The sequence below is a fragment of the Centruroides sculpturatus genome, unplaced genomic scaffold, assembly GCF_000671375.1.
Source record: "Centruroides sculpturatus isolate CEXI.00-Female unplaced genomic scaffold, Cexi_2.0 scaffold841, whole genome shotgun sequence".
Taxonomy (NCBI): domain Eukaryota; kingdom Metazoa; phylum Arthropoda; class Arachnida; order Scorpiones; family Buthidae; genus Centruroides; species Centruroides sculpturatus.
This window is the reverse complement of record NW_019385220.1, coordinates 12,486-31,005: the sequence shown is the minus strand read 5'-3', so window position 1 is coordinate 31,005 and position 18,520 is coordinate 12,486. Positions and strand designations below refer to the sequence as shown.

The 18,520-nt window shown below is 31.3% G+C and overlaps 1 protein-coding gene, 2 long non-coding RNA genes and 1 pseudogene across 4 annotated transcripts in view; all 4 read right to left on the bottom strand.

The window, feature by feature from the left end:
- The window catches only part of LOC111636339, a 5,570-nt gene extending 2,837 nt beyond the window's left edge, over window positions 1-2,733 (bottom strand). Inside the window, exons 1-3 of one of the 2 annotated variants that reach the window (XR_002758519.1) lie at window positions 2,301-2,733; window positions 1,961-2,030; window positions 1,684-1,785 (exon numbers count right to left, since the gene is read on the bottom strand). This is a non-coding gene — a long non-coding RNA (uncharacterized LOC111636339). Of the gene's footprint in view, window positions 1-1,683; window positions 1,786-1,960; window positions 2,116-2,300 lie in introns of those variants that run through there. The other variant, XR_002758518.1, reaches the window with a different exon arrangement.
- A 1,739-nt stretch (window positions 2,734-4,472) lies between these two features.
- LOC111636343 lies at window positions 4,473-6,260 on the bottom strand. The gene is made up of 4 exons (XR_002758521.1): window positions 6,022-6,260; window positions 5,208-5,290; window positions 4,960-5,101; window positions 4,473-4,872 (listed from the first exon to the last, which is right to left on the bottom strand). It is a non-coding gene; the product is annotated as an uncharacterized LOC111636343 (long non-coding RNA).
- Window positions 6,261-10,141: 3,881 nt separating this feature from the next.
- On the bottom strand, window positions 10,142-16,927 carry LOC111636330 (transformer-2 protein homolog alpha-like; the record flags this gene model as incomplete). The annotated part of the gene is made up of 5 exons (XM_023381550.1): window positions 10,142-10,345; window positions 12,468-12,615; window positions 14,378-14,469; window positions 15,284-15,343; window positions 16,784-16,927. Coding segments are annotated over 4 exons (384 nt in total), but the record flags the coding sequence as incomplete, so codon positions are not given.
- A 529-nt stretch (window positions 16,928-17,456) lies between these two features.
- The window catches only part of LOC111636328, a 2,308-nt pseudogene continuing 1,244 nt past the window's right edge, over window positions 17,457-18,520 (bottom strand).

The window sequence follows — 18,520 nt, the reverse complement described above, 5'->3', positions numbered from 1 at the left end:
ATGCCGGGTTATCGGGAATGGGGTTAAAAAAGGATAAGTATGCGTGTTTCCTCAGAAAATATTGTACTGTACTTGTATGTATTGTTTGCTTGAGAATACAACAGAGAATAAACTGCCCAAATACCCTTAAACAAAGGAAAAGTACATCCTTTATGAAGGCATAGAGCCTTTACTACATGAAAATGAAAATTAATGAATACAGTGTGTACAGTAATTTACCTGATAAGACAGACCTCAGAAAAATACTTTACGAGAGCTTTTATACTTTTATAAAGCTGTCTATAATGAAAATTAATTAAGTAAGGATTTTTTTGCCCTGCCAATGTGTGGCCGAGTTATCCGGAGTGCCAGGTTATCGAGTGCCGAGTTTTCGAGGCTCTACTGTATACAAAGCAGATTCAATAAACAAGGTTTGTAGTACTGCCAAAGAAAAATAATTTAACATAAAGGTTAAATAGATTCAAAAGTTCAAAAAGCCAAATAAACATAGACAATGAGCAACATAAACTTTTGAATCCAAGCTTTTAGTAGTGACAAGCATGACTCTCCATACTGTGCATATAACATGTGATGGATCTAACTGAATCTAATGCCTTTGGTTGTCAAAAATCAAATAATAGCTCACTTTTCAATTCTGGTGTAGTTTGATATGGGTGATACCATTTTGTAAAATGCATGGTAGATGCAAATGTAACCTGGCAGAATAACTATTGGCACAGGGCTACATTACTCTATACTCTTTCAGTATTCAGTATGATTCACATTGATTTGCTTAGTCGATACATTAAAATCAATCATTAAGATCAGAATTTTGTAACTTATTAAATTAATATATAATTTAATCATTAATCATCATACAAGATGATTGTATAACAGCCTACCTATACTTTTAGAACAAATTTGGATAATTAATTAGTTAAATTGTCTCAATGTAGCCTGAAGGCAATCTGGCAGTTTAGGTTTGCATTTTTCATGAGTAACATTTTTATGTTACATAGTATAGTATATCGAATTGATAAATGATGGATGATTGTTTCATCATAATATTTATCATTGATACATTTACTTGTTTATGAATTTCTTTACAAAACTGATTAAATTTTATTGTCTGACAATTTCAAAGCAGTTGTTTTATATGTCACAAATGTAATAGAGCTTATACATTATAGGAATATACAATATTCTGTTTTGTAACTGTTAGCTTTGCTAGAGGATAAACATTAACAAAAAACTAATTATAGATTTAAACACTAAAAAAGTCCTAGCAGGAAAAGTGAAAATGTTGATACTTTAAATCTACAGAATTTACAGTTTCTTCTAGCAAAATGTTATATTTTTCTTTACATAAATAAGAAGTTTTGATGCAGATATCTACCAGTGATCTAGACCAGTGATGCTCAAAGTCATCAATCTGTGGACCATTTAAACAGAATCAGAGATAAGANGATACTTTAAATCTACAGAATTTACAGTTTCTTCTAGCAAAATGTTATATTTTTCTTTACATAAATAAGAAGTTTTGATGCAGATATCTACCAGTGATCTAGACCAGTGATGCTCAAAGTCATCAATCTGTGGACCATTTAAACAGAATCAGAGATAAGATCAGAGAGACTGATCCAATTTCACTTAACTATGCTCCTGAATTAGTTCTTAATATATTAGATAATATTTATTTATTACCTGCAGAAACAACTTCGTGTAAAAAGACAACAATAAATGGCGTTACAAGATCATTCATTCCTTGAATATAACCACTGGCAGGATGATGAATGGCCCAAATGCCTAAAAATACATAGAATTCTATGTAGTAAGTACACTATTTCAGTAGTAGACTATTTTTGTTTCTATACATTCCTAATAAACAAAGATTACCTTTCTTTATATTTTATTTATAAAAAAGAACTTTAATTTTTAACTTTATATTTATAAAAAACTTCAGAAGGGAAATGCAATGTACCTGTGCCCTGTATCCTGTTTACATCCCTAAATCTGGCCCTGGCTGTACTATTATAGCATCTTATCATAGTCTGAATTGAAAGTAAATGTATGAAACTTCAATCAGTACAGTATTAGATCTTAATCAGAAATTAAATCAAAAATATTTTTAGAAATTTATAATTTTTTAAAATTCATTTTAAATGGAAACAATTTTTGATGCCCCTCCTACTTAACTAAAATAAAATATATAACTTATGATAATTATAATGTTAATCTAATACAATTGAAATTAGTTTAAATAACAAATTAATTCCTTCTTTTTTAATTAAATTAAATTTAAAAATTAATTAAAAACGCACCAGAATGCTTGTATCACCACAATTTCACTTGGTGGTCTGAATCCTGTCTGCCTTTTCCTCCTATTCAATTTCTAAAAGGTTCACACCCTTTCTTTGTTATAGGCTAGCAATTTAACATTACCAAATAAGGTAAACTATTTGGAACAAAAGCAGACATGGCATGGCACACAAGGGACATAGTAATTTAACTTTTAGCTCCCCATCTCCCTTTTAGTGACCACCTCAGTTCTCCAAATTCTTGACCATTACAGATGTGGAGTTTATGGGGAGGGTTGCTAATGAGTAGCAGAACTCTACTTACATGTTTAAAACAAACATTTCTAAGCTATGTAGAATAAAACTTTAAAAGATTAATTTTAAAGTAAATTTTAAATAACACTTATGAGCTTAAGTGCAATCTTTTTGTTTGATAAATTCATAGACTAGGAATGCTGCTTGAATCATTAAACAGTCATCAATTGACCTTGAAAAAAGCAATAAAAACTAACAAGTGTTATTAGTAGACTATATTACAATATTAGTAGATAAAATGAAACACAATTATTGTATTTACTCGCTCTTTAAGATACAGGTTTCTAAGGATACCAACAATGCTACTCCCACCGAATAATCCACACAGTTAATTATTCGGGCACCGCACAATATGGTCTCCCGACAAAGATTGCACGCGCGTAGTCCTTTATCCGACCCGATTATCCGATTACTTAAGATTATCTTAATACTAGGTTCCTATTACTACTTAAAACTATTGAACAGAGCTGGCTTATTCGAAGATTTAGAAAATGAAAGTAAGGAATAAGGAAAGAGGGTACCCAAAACTTGATGATGTATGCTGCTTGTGTGGGCTCGTGGATGAGGTTCCTCATCGGGTTGGAGACTGATTAGCTCCCTTTTTGTTTCTCTTTAAGATATTAGTCCAAAGGGTCGATCCGTCTGGTTCCTCTCAATTAAGTTCCTTTTCTTTCTCCCTTCCAAAGTTCTCGTCTCGACCATACGATGCTAAACCTACTGGGAAGACTTCCTCTCGCTCTCTCCTTCGGGTTTTCTCCTCCCAGTCCTCCCCTCTTCTCCATTTAGTCCACTCACATCCCCCAAAAGCCCAGGGAAAAACGAGAACATTCCAGTCAGGGTAAACAACCCCTCCTCTCAGAGCTGCCTTCCTTTCATTGCTTCTCAGGTTAGTCCACCCACACACCAAAGTCAATGGAAAAACGAGAACATTACAGTAAGGATAAACAAATAGGACAGACAGAGGTGAAGCAAAAAATATATATAAAATATACGATTTAAATATGGCGTGTAGCCACACTATATTACGGGTATATTACTATATTACCATATATTTACGGGTATTTAAATGTAAATACCTATAATCTATAATTATTACTAACAATTGTTATAAATTGTTACTAACAATTGTTATATTGTATTCAGTTAAATTTTGAAACCAAATAGCTATGTAATTACTTTCCAGGTTATAATTGTTATAGAAATAGATAAATGTATTCACTTTTCTTAAATTTTTGATATAAATTATATAAAAAAGTAAATGTTTTTTAGTTTATTTATTTATTTACTTTATTATACAGTTATATGTTATAATACAGTTATTAGACACTTTATATGATTTAAAAACATGTATAAGTGTACAAGAATTTTATAAAAGATTTGTAAGACTACTCATAACTATTACTAGGACACTAGCAGACTGGTTAGAGGTAAATATTTGGGGTACATATGTGAAGAAGTTTATTGATATCAACGTCTGATTCTATTTTCATTGCTTCAGATACAATTTTATAATTATTATTGGTAAAAGTTTATCCTTTTACCAAAACTTAATAAAAACGCACCAGAAAGCTCCTATCACCAGCCTCTCACCTCGAGTCCGAATCCCATCTGCCCTCTCTCCTCTTAATCATCCCCTAAGGCGTGGCACACCCTTCCTTTGTTCTAGGATACTCTCAATGACCAAATAAAGAAAACATTTTCGAAAAGGAACATTCCACACAAGAAAAACAATAGGACAAAGAAACAGGAAGGGAAGGATAGAAGGTTGAAGTAAAAATAAAACTACAGTATATTAATTAAATTATCCACNTTATTTGACGCTATTTACACGAATAAGCAAGTTTTCCGAAGCATAAAATTGAAAATTTCTGGTTGCTATTGAATATAAATACCATTTTAATATATTTTTATATTTTTGCTAAATTATTTTATCATGAAATATATTAAAACATTTCTGACATATGGATACTTTGTTAATGTGAAATATGTATCTGTAATCTCTATCTACAATTCAGTCTCTTTGGGATGACACCACAATGAGAAATTCAAAAGATCTTTACTTACTGTTTTTCTTTAGTCAAGATTGTCTTGATCAATATTAATAATTCTACTCATACGGAATCGCTAAAACAACAGCTTATAGAAGTAATACAGAAATTGGAAGAATTAAAAAAAGAAAACAGTGTTCTTCTTGTAAAAGTATTTAAATGTCCATTAAATTGGTCTTGGACATTTAAGTCCAAGACTTACAGCCCCTTCATAGGGACATCCTACAACACATCTGTCAAGTATACAATATATACATAATAAATGAATGTAAAGAACTTAATGAATACAGTACTTAATAAACTTAAAACAATGAATTTACCCTCTGACTTTTATTCCAGCAGAAAAACCATCAAAAGCCATATCAAAAGGCCAATGAATTCCTTCATGGTCTGGAATCAAATCAACTAGAGTACTGGTAGTCACTGTCTTTGTTAAATAAATTTTCATTTCTCGTCAATACACTGTATTTATAAGATTTCATTTTGAATAAGCTTACTGAATGTAAAAAACTTAATGAACACAGTACTTAATCTATAACATCATATCCAATGTATCTTTAATAGTTACCTTTTTCCACTTTTATAGATTTTGGGGCCACATTCCCCTATGACAATTCTTCTTTGATACATATGGAGGGAATTAAGTACCATCTGAAAATTATAACAGTTGAGAACAATTAAAATATTACAATTGATTAAACGAATAACATAAATTTCATGTTTAGTGCATTCTGCATTAGCATGCAGAATGCACTAAACATGAAATTTATGTTTCATTTTGTTTGTTTTGTTTTGTATGTTTCAATTTATGTTTGTTTTGTCTAGTGCATTCTGCATTAGCATGCAGAATGCACTAGACAAAACAAGCACTGCATTCTGCATTAGCATGCAGAATGCAGTGCTTGTTTTGTCTTTCCTTGTTTAGGGAGGATATTCGCATGATTCTCCATGGAAGAATCGTAGCAAGTGAGAAAAGTGGTGCTTACTAAACATTGTTTTCCACAATTCGTAGTCTTGCAAATGAATTTCTATGCAATTATTTTCAATATTCGAGCAATTCATATTCAACACTGAAACACCTGAAATGTTAGAAGGGTAGGATCTCATTTTGAATAAGCTTACCGCTCAATTTCATTACGTAGAGCATTATTTTGGAATTGAAGATTAAGCTCAATCTGTCCTTTAATTAAATAACAAAACTATTTTTGGTTAAAATCTTTCTAAAAATTCATGCCAAAATATTACGTAAGATACAAAAGGGGATGAAGGAATCAAAGAATATATTACGGTTTCTTACACAGGGGTGGGTGGGGGTCTAGAATGGCCGAAATCACCCTTACGTAATTTATGGACGGAAAAGTAAAAATTTAATAAAAACGTACCAGAAGGCTCGTATGACCACCCTCTCACCTCGAGTCCGAATCTCATCTGCCCTCTCCTCTCTTATTCATCCCGAGTGGTACACCCTTCCTTTGTTCTAGGATATTTTGAATGACCAAATAAGGGAAAGAATTTCAAAAAGGAATATTCCACAGAATAAAAACAATGGAACAAAGAAACAGGAAGTGAAGGATAGAACGTTGAAGTAAAAATAAAACTATAAAATACATAGCGTACAGCCACAATTAACAATTAAATTAGAAGTAAATTAATTTAATTTAACTTATGTTATGTGTTAATATGTTTGAAAAATTTATTTTGAAAGGAATATCAAACAAAGTAGTTTGTTTGAATTAAATTACAATCAATGCATACAACCAGTGGTGATATTCGAAATATTTAACAAAGGGTTCGCTAACAGAAAATTTTTCCTTAAACACTTTAAACTCCAAGCCCGAGATATATCGGGCAAGTTACATAGCGTTACATAAAACTCGAGCGTTTGGACCCACTAAAAAGTTTTGGTTTTTTTTTTTTATTTTTGGAATGTTTTTTAAGTCTCCAAATTTTTTCAAAAATTTTTTCCCGCGCGAAAAAATTTTATCGCGATTTTAATTTACCTTTAATGACGCACGATTCACGCTTAATTGCTTTTTAATTGTTTTTTAATGGGAGTTTGATATCAAATTTCATTCATCGTTCTAAAGTTGTAGTGCACGGATTTTACTTCGGTTAAGTTATTTAAAGCTAGTTTCTGATGTCAAAAACGACCTCCGATAGTTTTTAAATTTTTTTAATTAATAGATTTTATTATATATAAGTTTAATTAAGTCGGGGGGTCGGAAATCGCAATAAAAATTTTAATTTTTTAAAAATATACGGCCAGCTAGTATTCACCCTACTATAAACCCATCGCCTCCCGAGACTTCTATGAGAATGTCCCGGGAAATCCAACTCCAGCTGTGTTCAAGGTCATCCAGCTGTTTAAACAATGACTCATCAGCGTCAGATTTCACAGAAAGACAAGACAAAGGAAAATAAAATCTGAAGCTTTTTCTTCAGAATTAACGCATTTCTTTCGTTTTTTCAGTTTTAAGTATTTTTTATGTTTAATTACATTAATATCAAAAATTGCTAGAGTCCCAAGGAGTTAACTGCTTTCCCTATGACTTTTTCTCAAGAAAAAACTTTTCTAAATCATTTATTTTATCATTAGGTATTATTATAATAATAGACAGATGTCATCGTTTCTCGAAATACAATATCTTTTTTATTTCGCTGTCGATAGCCCGACACGTGTTCCGCAGCCATCTTGTATTTTCTCGCGCGCGTGGGATTGTGGGATCCCTCGTATGACTGGACCTAGTTTCAAGAACTCTCTTGAGTCGATCGCGATTAAGGCTGCGTACACACTAGGCGTTTTTAAACGCCTAGTGTGTACGCGCGTTTTAAAGAACCAAGAGTTCTACATAGGCGTACATACTCAAACGCGCGCTTTTGGCCAAGCACGCGTTAAACGCGCGTTTATAGATTTTTCTTAAAACGCGCGTTTTTCGGGCGCTTTAGTAGAACTCTTGGTTCTTTAAAACGCGCGTTTAAAAACGCCTAGTGTGTACGCAGCCTAAATCTCGTTTCAGTCGAGATTGAAACGGTCGATGGAGGTTATATGCGAACGGCGTACAAGGGGAACATAGCGAACGGGGTATAAGACTCTAGTTTAGTAGTGTTACAGAGTATAATACGTATATTTTAATATATTTTTTAAAAGAAACAAAACCGCTGAGAAATGTTACGTGTGTTTAACAACGGGTTCGGAAAACTTTGAAAATGTTAACAACGGGTTCGGCCGAACCTGTGCGAACCCGCTGAATATCACCACTGCATACAACACATATATAATTTACAGAAAATAATTTTTAAAATTAATTTCTAGAATTTATGATAATTCTTTTAGTATGTAAAAAAAAATGAAAAAGGATGAACACTTTTCTTAAATTAATTATCTATTTAAAATTTATAATTACAGTATGTAACTTTATCAATATGCAATTTTGAGTTTTCTACAGTGCGATCTTTCGTTTAAAATAGTCATTTATATTTTATAAAATTAATTATCAAAATTTATAATGTCTTGCCATCCATCGCAAATATTTCTAAATATTTAAACGTAGTTCGAAAAATCGTAAATAAAATTTATTTTTCTTAAGAAACTCGCTACCATTCTAACAAAATAACAACACGTAATTATTATAATTATAGAGCCACTTCCTCATTGATAATATGATTAAAAACGTTTTTTATTTAATTTAATACAAACATATCATAACTTGCAAGGCGTTTGTTAAAAAATAAGGAATTTGAAACATTTATAAAAAAATATACATATAATCTTTATATTGACCGTATTCATCACGCCAGATGGCAGCACCAGCATAAAAACATCCTGGACCATTGATACTTCCGGTTCGCTTTGTTTCCTTGCATACACAAGTAAACAATATCTGCTCCGAACTCTTCTTGCAAACGTAATATTTTATAATCTGCGCTGAAATGACATCAAGTGGTACATGTTGTGTAGCAGTAGGCTGCAGCATGCAGTCTGGGACGANAAATAATATACCAAACAAAAGTACAAATACTTCAATATTAGAATTCTTTGTTTTCATATTTTTAATACAAAAATTAGATTTTTTACGAATTTTTTACGTAATATAAGTAGATTTAGCCCAATGACCTTGGAATTTCCTCGAGCACGGCTACACGAGACAGTGTCGGCATTGGATGATACGATAAGGGTTAATCAATCATATATATAATTATAACTATACACTAATGGATTAATTCCATTATAAAGCAAACGAACGAGAGACAATTAATTCAAATCACAATATATATATACAAGTTGAGAGATATACGAACTTATCCTTTAACCGATACAAGTTCGAGAGAGAGAGCTTACAAAATCGCTATTAAACATACAACCTGTTCTAGTTGTCTTTCGTCGTCTTCTTCAGTAGGCAAAGGCACTTCATTTATAAAGTTCTCACACTTCATTCCATGGGAGGTCAAAATGTGCACAATATCAAAGTATATCTTCTAAGTGCTAACTCTATGATTTTCTCTATGTGATACGACTAAGGGCGTTGGTCTTAGGGGAAAATATGAAGGTGTCTCTCCTCTATGAGATTTTCTGACCAACTCCTTGAATTCTGATAAATTTCCTCTATATCTTCCCATTTACGTCCAATCATAGTTTTAGGATTTTTCCACGTGGACAAATGGAAAGGGGCTGAAATGAGGGATAAACATTTCCCATCGAAGCGAGATTTTTAGCAAATAAGGGAAAAACAGAAGATGTTCTAACTTCCCTAGAAGGAAGTAGCATCTGTTATCTATCTTTCCCACGCTAAAACGTTATTTTTCTCACCCAAAACAAAATAATATTTTATGACAAAAATTTGATATTTCCTTTAAATTATTAATTTAGACCCGGGGCCTATTCGGATCTCACATATTTGTGTAATATTTATAGTATCAGTTACTAAAGTGAACACTTACTCAATAATTTTGAGTTTCTTAGTTGTTCACTTTGAGTTGTAAACTATAAATAAATAAATTACAGTACTGTATACAATCAATTACCAAACGATCGCCTAAATATCGGGCTATAACATGGCTAATTAAATGATTGGAATAAAATAATTTGACATTAGAGGTAGGCGTTAAACACTAACTATTAACCAAACTGATGATAAAAAAAAAGNTTTATTGCTATTTTAACCCCATTATTTTAAATTGCCTTAAATAAATTTACATTAAACTAAAAATTACTAATTTCCTGGGAGAAAGAAATTTAAAAGTCAAAATTCTAAATAAAATTGAAAATTCCTCATTTTCAGTTAAACTGAAAACGTTCAATTTTCAACTTGGTAACCCTCTAAAATTTTGTTCTCCCATTGGAAATCTTAAAATTTTGACCAACGGTTAAGGAAGAAGTTATTTACATCGGGCAAAGAAAAATCTTCCCGACACTGATGTTTGCTTACCTAAAAACAAACATCAAATGTTTCCTCTGCTTCTTTAGTTGCATACTTCTTTCTTCACCAATTCACTTAATTTGACTTTTCTTTTTTCTCTAAGTCTTGATTGTCAGCTATTAAATTTTCCATGTGCTCTTCTATTTGCTTCTGTATTTGAATGCTTCAAATGCCTAACTTGTTTCTTCAATTACTTACATGGTTTCATTTATATTCTAATTTACATTTTCTATCTTCACCAACGTGAGGATAAATACTCTTCATCTTCTTATTTTTCTGTCTTGTGACCCTTAAAATCCAAACAAAAACACAGTTAATGGATTGTCAACAATTTTATTTGAAAATGATGAACATACAAGGGTAAGAGAGAAAGTACAAGGTAGTAGGAAACAAAAAAAATGGNTCATCCTCTTATTTTTCTGTCTTGTGACCCTTAAAATCCAAACAAAAACACAGTTAATGGATTGTCAACAACTTTATTTGAAAATGATGAACAGACAAGGGTAAGAGAGAAAGTACAAGGTAGTAGGAATCAACTTTATTTGAAAATGATGAACATACAAGGGTAAGAGAGAAAGTACAAGGTAGTAGGAAACAAAAAAAAATGGCGACAATCCAATAATTATCTAAATTTTTAATGAAAATGTTTCTCTCAATTTTATATGCAATGAATAGTGTACATTATGAACTGATGACAGATTCGTGTCAGGAATAATAAATTTTGTTACAATACAGTAAAATCTATTTTAGTGTAATACACATATTGAAGACGACGTGAAAAGTATACCTATTAAATTACAAAGTGAATGAATTTTGCTACTTTTTCTCTTTAGTGACATCAAGTGATGATTACAAATAAAATCTTGTCTTTAAGTGTTACACATTGTACCACAAATGAAGCACTGTAGAACATCAATTACTCCTTTTGCCCTCAGTAGTAGCCGTACTTACGGGGTGAATAGGAGCGGGAGCGGGACCTGGAATATCTTCGACTACGACTGTAATAGGGGGAAGGAGACCTTCCTCTGTAACCTCCACCTCCACTTCCTCCTCCAGCACCACCACTGCCACCATATCTAGGGCTAGAAAAGGAAAAATAATAATTTATAATTAGAAATTATTATATATGCCATTTATTTTCAAATAAATAATTATATCTAATCACACAAACAAACAAAAAGTGTCCCAAAAGTTGGTTTATCAAAGAAAATGTTACGAAATATTTCAGAATTGCTCAAACTGTGTGATGTAGCAAAAAGACTGAAAAATGAGCAAACAATGAGTAACTCCAGGATCCTGTAGAATTTATTACAAAAAGATGCCGGCATAAAATTGCTGACACATTCTTTGAAGACAACCAATACTGACAAAACCAAGCATAAAACTTTAAAAAAGTAATTGTGTCTTGTGCAAAAAAATGATGAAATCATCCAATATGAATTATTATTATCCAGTGTGCAATATTATTGTCAATTTGACACTAAAATCAGCAAATAAAGCAACTGTAGCAAAACAAAAATATTAAGAATCATGGCCACAAAGCTGCAGAAAATTCAATACATTGTGATGATAAATCTTATTTTTCACTTAAAAATTTGTCTAAAACTGGATTCTATCCTGAAATAAAAGATGTGTCTTGTGAAACAAAATGTTAAGTGCAGAAAAAAGTTTTTAAAATGACTGTCTGCAGAACAATCTGCAAAAAAGTCAGCCAGAACCTTACTTTGTGTGACCTTTCGGGTCGGCACCTCTTTGGTACCCTGTCAGGATTGACACCACTGTGTTTCTTGAAACACAGAAACCGAGACGGCGATTACGTCACGCCATCGAGCGAGCGGTCCCGTACGTGGTCAGACGGATTCGTAATGTCGATTCGAGAGACACCATTGGAAGTGACGCAGATACACTTAACAATTAACAAGGGTTTATTTAAAAATCTATTGGAAAAAAGGATTGTCGCGGAGAGAGAGAGAGTTCACATACGATTCGCGGGAAGANGTTGTTCAGTCATTTTCCAGCTTAGTGAAATCCGACGAGAGCGCACTACATGACCTCACTCATACGCCGATTGCCAACGACTGACGCTTTCTGCTGGCGGGAAAAAATTCAGGGCTGTGCATGACTGTCCCCTCCACAACTCCACCGAAGGAGGCCTCTCTCGCATCATTGGTTTACGCGGAAAAAAATAAGGTCTCCCCTCCACAACTCCACCGAAGGAGGCCTCTCTCGCATCATTGGTTTACGCGGAAAAAAATAAAGTCCGATACTTTTTGAACAGACCTTGTAAATTACAAAGTGAATGAATTTTGCTACTTTTTTTGTTTAATAACATCAAGTGATGATTACAATAAAATTTTGTCTTTAAGTGATAACATTGAACAAAAAATGAAAAACTGTAAAACATCAATTACTCCTTTTGCCCTCAGTAGTAGCCGTACTTATGGGGTGAATAGGAGCGGGAATATCTTTGACTAAAATTGATAGTGGGAAGGAGACCTTCCTCTGTAACCTCCACCTCTACTTCCTCCTGCATCATCATCACTGCCACCGTATCCACGACTAGAAAAGAAATAATAATAATTTATAATTAGAAATTATTCTATATGCCATTTCTCTTCAAATAAATAATTATATCTAATCACACAAACAAAAACAAAAAGTGTCCCAAAAGTTGGTTTATCAAAGAAAATGTTATGAAATATTTCAGAATTGCTCAAACTGTGATGTAGCAAAACGACTGAAAAGTGAGCAAACAATGAGTAACTCCAGGATCCGGACCAGTAAATTCATCCCACGGACCACTAATAGGATTTTTAAGCGATAAATGTATTTATAAAAAATTGTGATCTGAGAACACATAAAATGTACCTAGTTAATAAAATGAAACTATTAATTGTAACCAAATTATGAAAGCTTTATTAATAAACCATAATAAAATAAACAAAAACTATAAAAACAAAACAATTAAAAAATGGTTTAAGTATATCAAACTTTTGGCAACCGTGAAAACGGGCATAAAACCCCTCACCGTAAAAGCTTTTAATCACTTGACCGATTTGTGTTTGTGTCTGGATTGTGGTGGAGGTCCGACTAGAGAAGCTTTTACGGCGATGGTGATGCCCCAAGTGTCGAAAGTAAATACTTTTTTGCGCGTGAATTGATGGAAACGAAACACTGTTGTATACGTGATATATCGATATAAAGACAATGATTATATTCTACGAGTTTTTATAACTTTTCACGTATTGTTATGAATTAAATTATGTTTCAATGTATCTTAAAACATAACTTAAGTAAGTATATTCCACATTTTTCTCGGAACCTGTAAAATTTTCTCGCAAACCACTAGTGGTCCGCAAACCAGTACTTTGGCGACCTCTGGTTTAATATACTCCCGTAAAGGTTACTGGCGTAGTTCGATTGCCATAAAGCTTTGGGAAGTTTTTTAATACACTCCCGCAAAGGTTTCTGGCATTTATCCTACAATAGATGGCACGCGTTTACACGAGCATTCAAGCACTGTGTGTTCGATCGATTTCAAATTGTGAAGACCATGTCCCCCCTTCAAAAAATATCTCTATATATGCATTTGTGAACTGTTATTTACGATATTTGTAATAATTTTTGTTTAATCACTTTATTTCCACTTTTTTTTGCTAATTATGTATTCGCTCGAACTTCGTTAAAACCTTAACTGTACCCCGAACAACAACCGAAGTTGTAGGAAGAAATTTGTGTATTTTACCAATCTAGGAATCCCCCCTTTTCCAAATTTTAATATCGACTCAAAATAATTTAAAAAGACAAATTACAATAAAATGGTTTATTATCCAACTATCAGAAATTTCACGACATGCCAAGGAAGAGAGGAAGGAGCAATTAAATAATTAAAATTATAAAGGATTAAAAATATATATATATAAATGGGGAATATCGCACTTCTGACAATCGTTGTGAGTGTATGGGCTAAATTTGGAGAATCCGTGCTTCTCGCATGGACAACTGTATGTGGCCAGCTCACGCGTCAAAAAAACCTTCTGATTTATTCGAGTACGCACCAGACATAAAAACAAAAAATATCATGTATCCACAAGCACTCCAATAAATAAATAGAATTGAAACAACACTTTGAAATGTTTTCCCGATGAAAATGAATAATAATAATAATAATAAGTTTCAATAAAAATGATAAAATGTAAATTAAATTTTATATACAGAATGCAGAACCATGTATTCTAGTGTATACCTTTATAAATAAAAATTTGAGAAAAGTCTAATTATAACTTATATACAAAAGGTAAATTCAAGATTTTTTGCTTACAAAGTTGGTCCTCTCATGTGGGCTTGAGTAATAGAATATTCTACTGTTACTTTAAAACCGTCGATTTCCAGCCCATTGCATCTCTCTCTTGCCTGAAAAGATAAATTTATTACCACCTGTAATACAACTTCAAACAGTATATCAAAAAGAATATCACAGTTTTAAATTTGTATTTGTCTTAACTTGCAGTATAAAATAATAAATCATATCAGAAATAAATACTTTGTACATTTTCCTTTCATAACACACGTCACAGTGCTCAACATAGGAACCTTTTGTTACATAGCACACATCCAACTGGTAGTCCAGTTCTTCCCCAATTCCTCCAAAGACCCCCCTATTGAATTTATTTTTGTGGGGTATGTACAAGATTGAGTTTGTGTGCCACCATTACTTTTGAACATACTAGACTTAAGACACAGGATCGTTGAGACTGTTGCACCCACCATACTGGGCATGTTGAACAGAGTATGAGAAGAACTGGACTACTGATTGGATGTGTGCCATGTAATAAAAGGTTCAGACATTGAGCACTTGTAATGTGTGATATAAAAGCTTTTACATTCCCCTTTCATATCAGGTATCATTTATTATTTAATACTGCAAGTAAGAAGGGTAATGAAACAAATTCTACATATAGATACGATAAAGTGAAAGATAAAACTGATTAGAAATAATGAATATAAGGAAATATTTCTTGAAAAATTTGTATAGAAATTCCAAATCATATAACATCTGCAGACAAACAGAAATCATGTTATGATAATTAAATGTAATTCAACTTTAATGTTAAATCATTACACACAGAAATACAACCAATAAATTTTACTTTTTAAATATTTAAAAAGTAAAAGCAAGCATTAAATAAAAATTATTCAACAATGAAATTCAGAGAACAAAAATTACCATTTGTGAATCCTCTAAATTTTTAAAATAAACAAATGCAAATCCATGTGATCTTCCAGTCTAAAAATAAAAAATTTTATTTAGAGTCAAACTCAAATTTAAAATATGAAATATAACAACTGTTAATTATATTTTAGTTTAAAATATTTGTCAAAATGCTTTAATCACAAATTTTTCAACTTTAATCTTAAATTTCAGTATGTCTAATTCAAGATTTTCATCTATCCAAAACATTATGTTATCTAGGTTATGAAATAATACAGTAGAGCATCGTTTATCCGAATCAATTGGGGACAGGGGTTGTTCGGATAACCGACTATCTACGAAAAAACATATTAACCTATCCCGTAATGAAATTTTTCTCCGTTGCGTGTCGCTTCGCGTTGAATTTTCATAGATGTTAAGCCTAATATAAAGTTTTTAAAATAATAATCGTGGCTATTGTATCGTTAAAAATTATTTCTTTATTTTGTACAAACAAAATAAATATATTGAAAAATATAAAAACAATAAAAAATTATACTCTGAAGTTAATTTAGTATCAAAAAGCATATTATGCATTTTTGGATTGATATTAGGAATGAATATCCTGAAATTGCCAAAAGAGCTGTGAAACATTTAATATCATTTGTATCAACCCATATATGCAAAGTATCTTTCTCTTTGTATGCTGCCACAAAAACAAAATACAGAAACCGATTGGATGCTGAAGATGATATTAGGTTGCAGATTTCAACAATTATTCCCAATGTAAAAATGCTTTGCGATAAAAAACAAGCACAGTCAAGTCATTAAAAGAATTTTCCTTTTATTAATTTGTTATAATATGAAATATTGTTCCTTTTGTTAATTATTCATAAAATGTATTCTAGAAAATAAATAAAATAAAACCTGATTCGCTACCTCACTATTCATTGTTTTATTAAGATGTTTGTATTAAGATTAAATAAAGATACAAGAATAATTTTGCAAATTTGAGTAGAAAAAAGCTTTGATAAACTATTTTATCTGCTACTTAAACACGAGGTTCCTTCAAGAAAACCATGAGCTCGAAGGGTTCCCGAAAGTGTAAAAGGTTGAAGACCCCCGACATAGACCAAATTTATGTTTCTTATTCCCCTCCACAAGCTAATATTTTTCCCACTGTCTTGGCAACAATCTTTTGCCTGCAGTTTTTTGATTGGTGTCAGAGTATAAATTAAATTTGCAGTGCCATATTTTCTCTCTTAACTAATGTGTTGAAATTAGATAATAATTATGGGCAAAATTTTAAGACATCATGCTAACTAGTAGGATTTGTTTTAAAATTTCGTACAATACAGTTTTAAAACTAACATGAATATTATGATTACATAAACAACATATAAATAATTTGTGTTTACTATATTGATAAAAACTGATCACTGCAAGAAAGAGTACTTAAAATTTAATATATTAAACTGTGTACACACAGACAAAAAACATCAAATCTAAAAATTATGTAAATTCAAATATTTTTACCTGTACATCATATATCACTTGGACATTTTCCAGAGGACTGTATCTTGAAAAGACGAGTATTAAGTCCTGCTCCCGGGTTTGTGAACTTAAACCAAAGACTAAAAGGCATCTGCTTGGCTGTGGATTATCCGAATAATTTATTAAATAGTATATTAATTAATCCAGAATATAATAAATGATAAGCATTAAAATTTTTCAGTCATCCACACACATTATCAAACAAATTTAAACAAATAATATACACTGCAAAATTAATTTACATAAAAAAAAATTGAGCAATACTATGATATTTGAGTTTTAAATTTTCATATTTATTATATTATTACATTGCTGAAAACTTGGAAAGAATATCAATGACCATGATGATGTTTAAAAATATTAATTTATCTAAATATCACAAATGCATTTTTGTTCTATATACAATTTTAATATTCATATTTTAAGCTACACTTAACTACAAATTGATGTTGATAGTTACCATTCATATATCTATCATAAGATTGATTATGTTAACCATTCACACTAGTACAAAATTTTGGCAGCTAAAATAAATTATTTCATCACACTTTAAATCCTTTCATAAATAAAATTCCATGAAAGCACTAACCAAATTTTAATAAATTTGAAAAAATTATGCTCTAATTATTTGTGAAAATGGGTGCTTGATAAAATTTCAAATTGTCATAAACATACCGAAAAAATAAATAAATGCAAAGGGCAGTTCAATTTCTGTCCAGAATTTCAGTAAATGGCAATGGAACTTTGTATTACATAGACCAAATNATGATTTTCTTTCATGGTCATATTTTTGATCCAAGTGAATACTTTGCAATAGATTCACATGAATAATTTCACATGAATTGGTCAAATTATATTTTACACTTAGTATAGATTTTAAAGTTTTAATGTTCAATTGCGTTTTTTCAGTTGTCCATATTTTATTGATACTAGAAAAAACACGTTGTGTTGCTGCTTTTGTTCCTGGAATAGGGAGAGCGGAAATTCTACAATTTTCAAAATATTTTGATAAGGAATATTATTCTGTTTAAAATGAAGGAATAACTTCGTCCATTTTTTGTCTGTTTCCACATTTGCAGACAACCAACATTTTATTTTTTCATCTGTAACATATCTTTTTACCAATGACACCTCATCAAAAAAGATCATTTTCGCAAATATTATTTTTCGGAAAATGGTTACTAATATATTCAAAAGATTTTTCCACATATTCCCATAAAATCTCCTTTTTTAATGTCACCCAATGAAAATTTTTAATATCTTCGAATTGAACTGTCCATTCTTCAAGATATTCCAAGCAGTTATTATAAAAATTTTTGACATGTTTCCGAAAATCAGGTCGTTTAATGGCACCTTGTTCTTCCAACCTAGTGATGTCTTTTCGAATAATTAAAGGAATGTAATCGTTATCAATTCTTTCTCGTAATTTTGTTTTTAAATTATTGATTTCATTTGACACTTCCGTAATTGAAATTTTGTCCCCTTCAATAATTTTCACAGCATTGTGAAATAATGTAGCTTGGTTGTGGATGAACTGAAGCCAAATTTGTGATGTGTCATTTTCAAAAAAGAGCTGCAATATTCTTGGACATTTATCTTGTGATAAAAAGTATGATTTTAATGGTTCGTATATTTTTAAAATATTTTCTACAGCTGGTAAAAGAGCTAGCCATCGTGTTTTGCTGTAACCAAGAATTCTTTTATATTCGATTTCTGCGC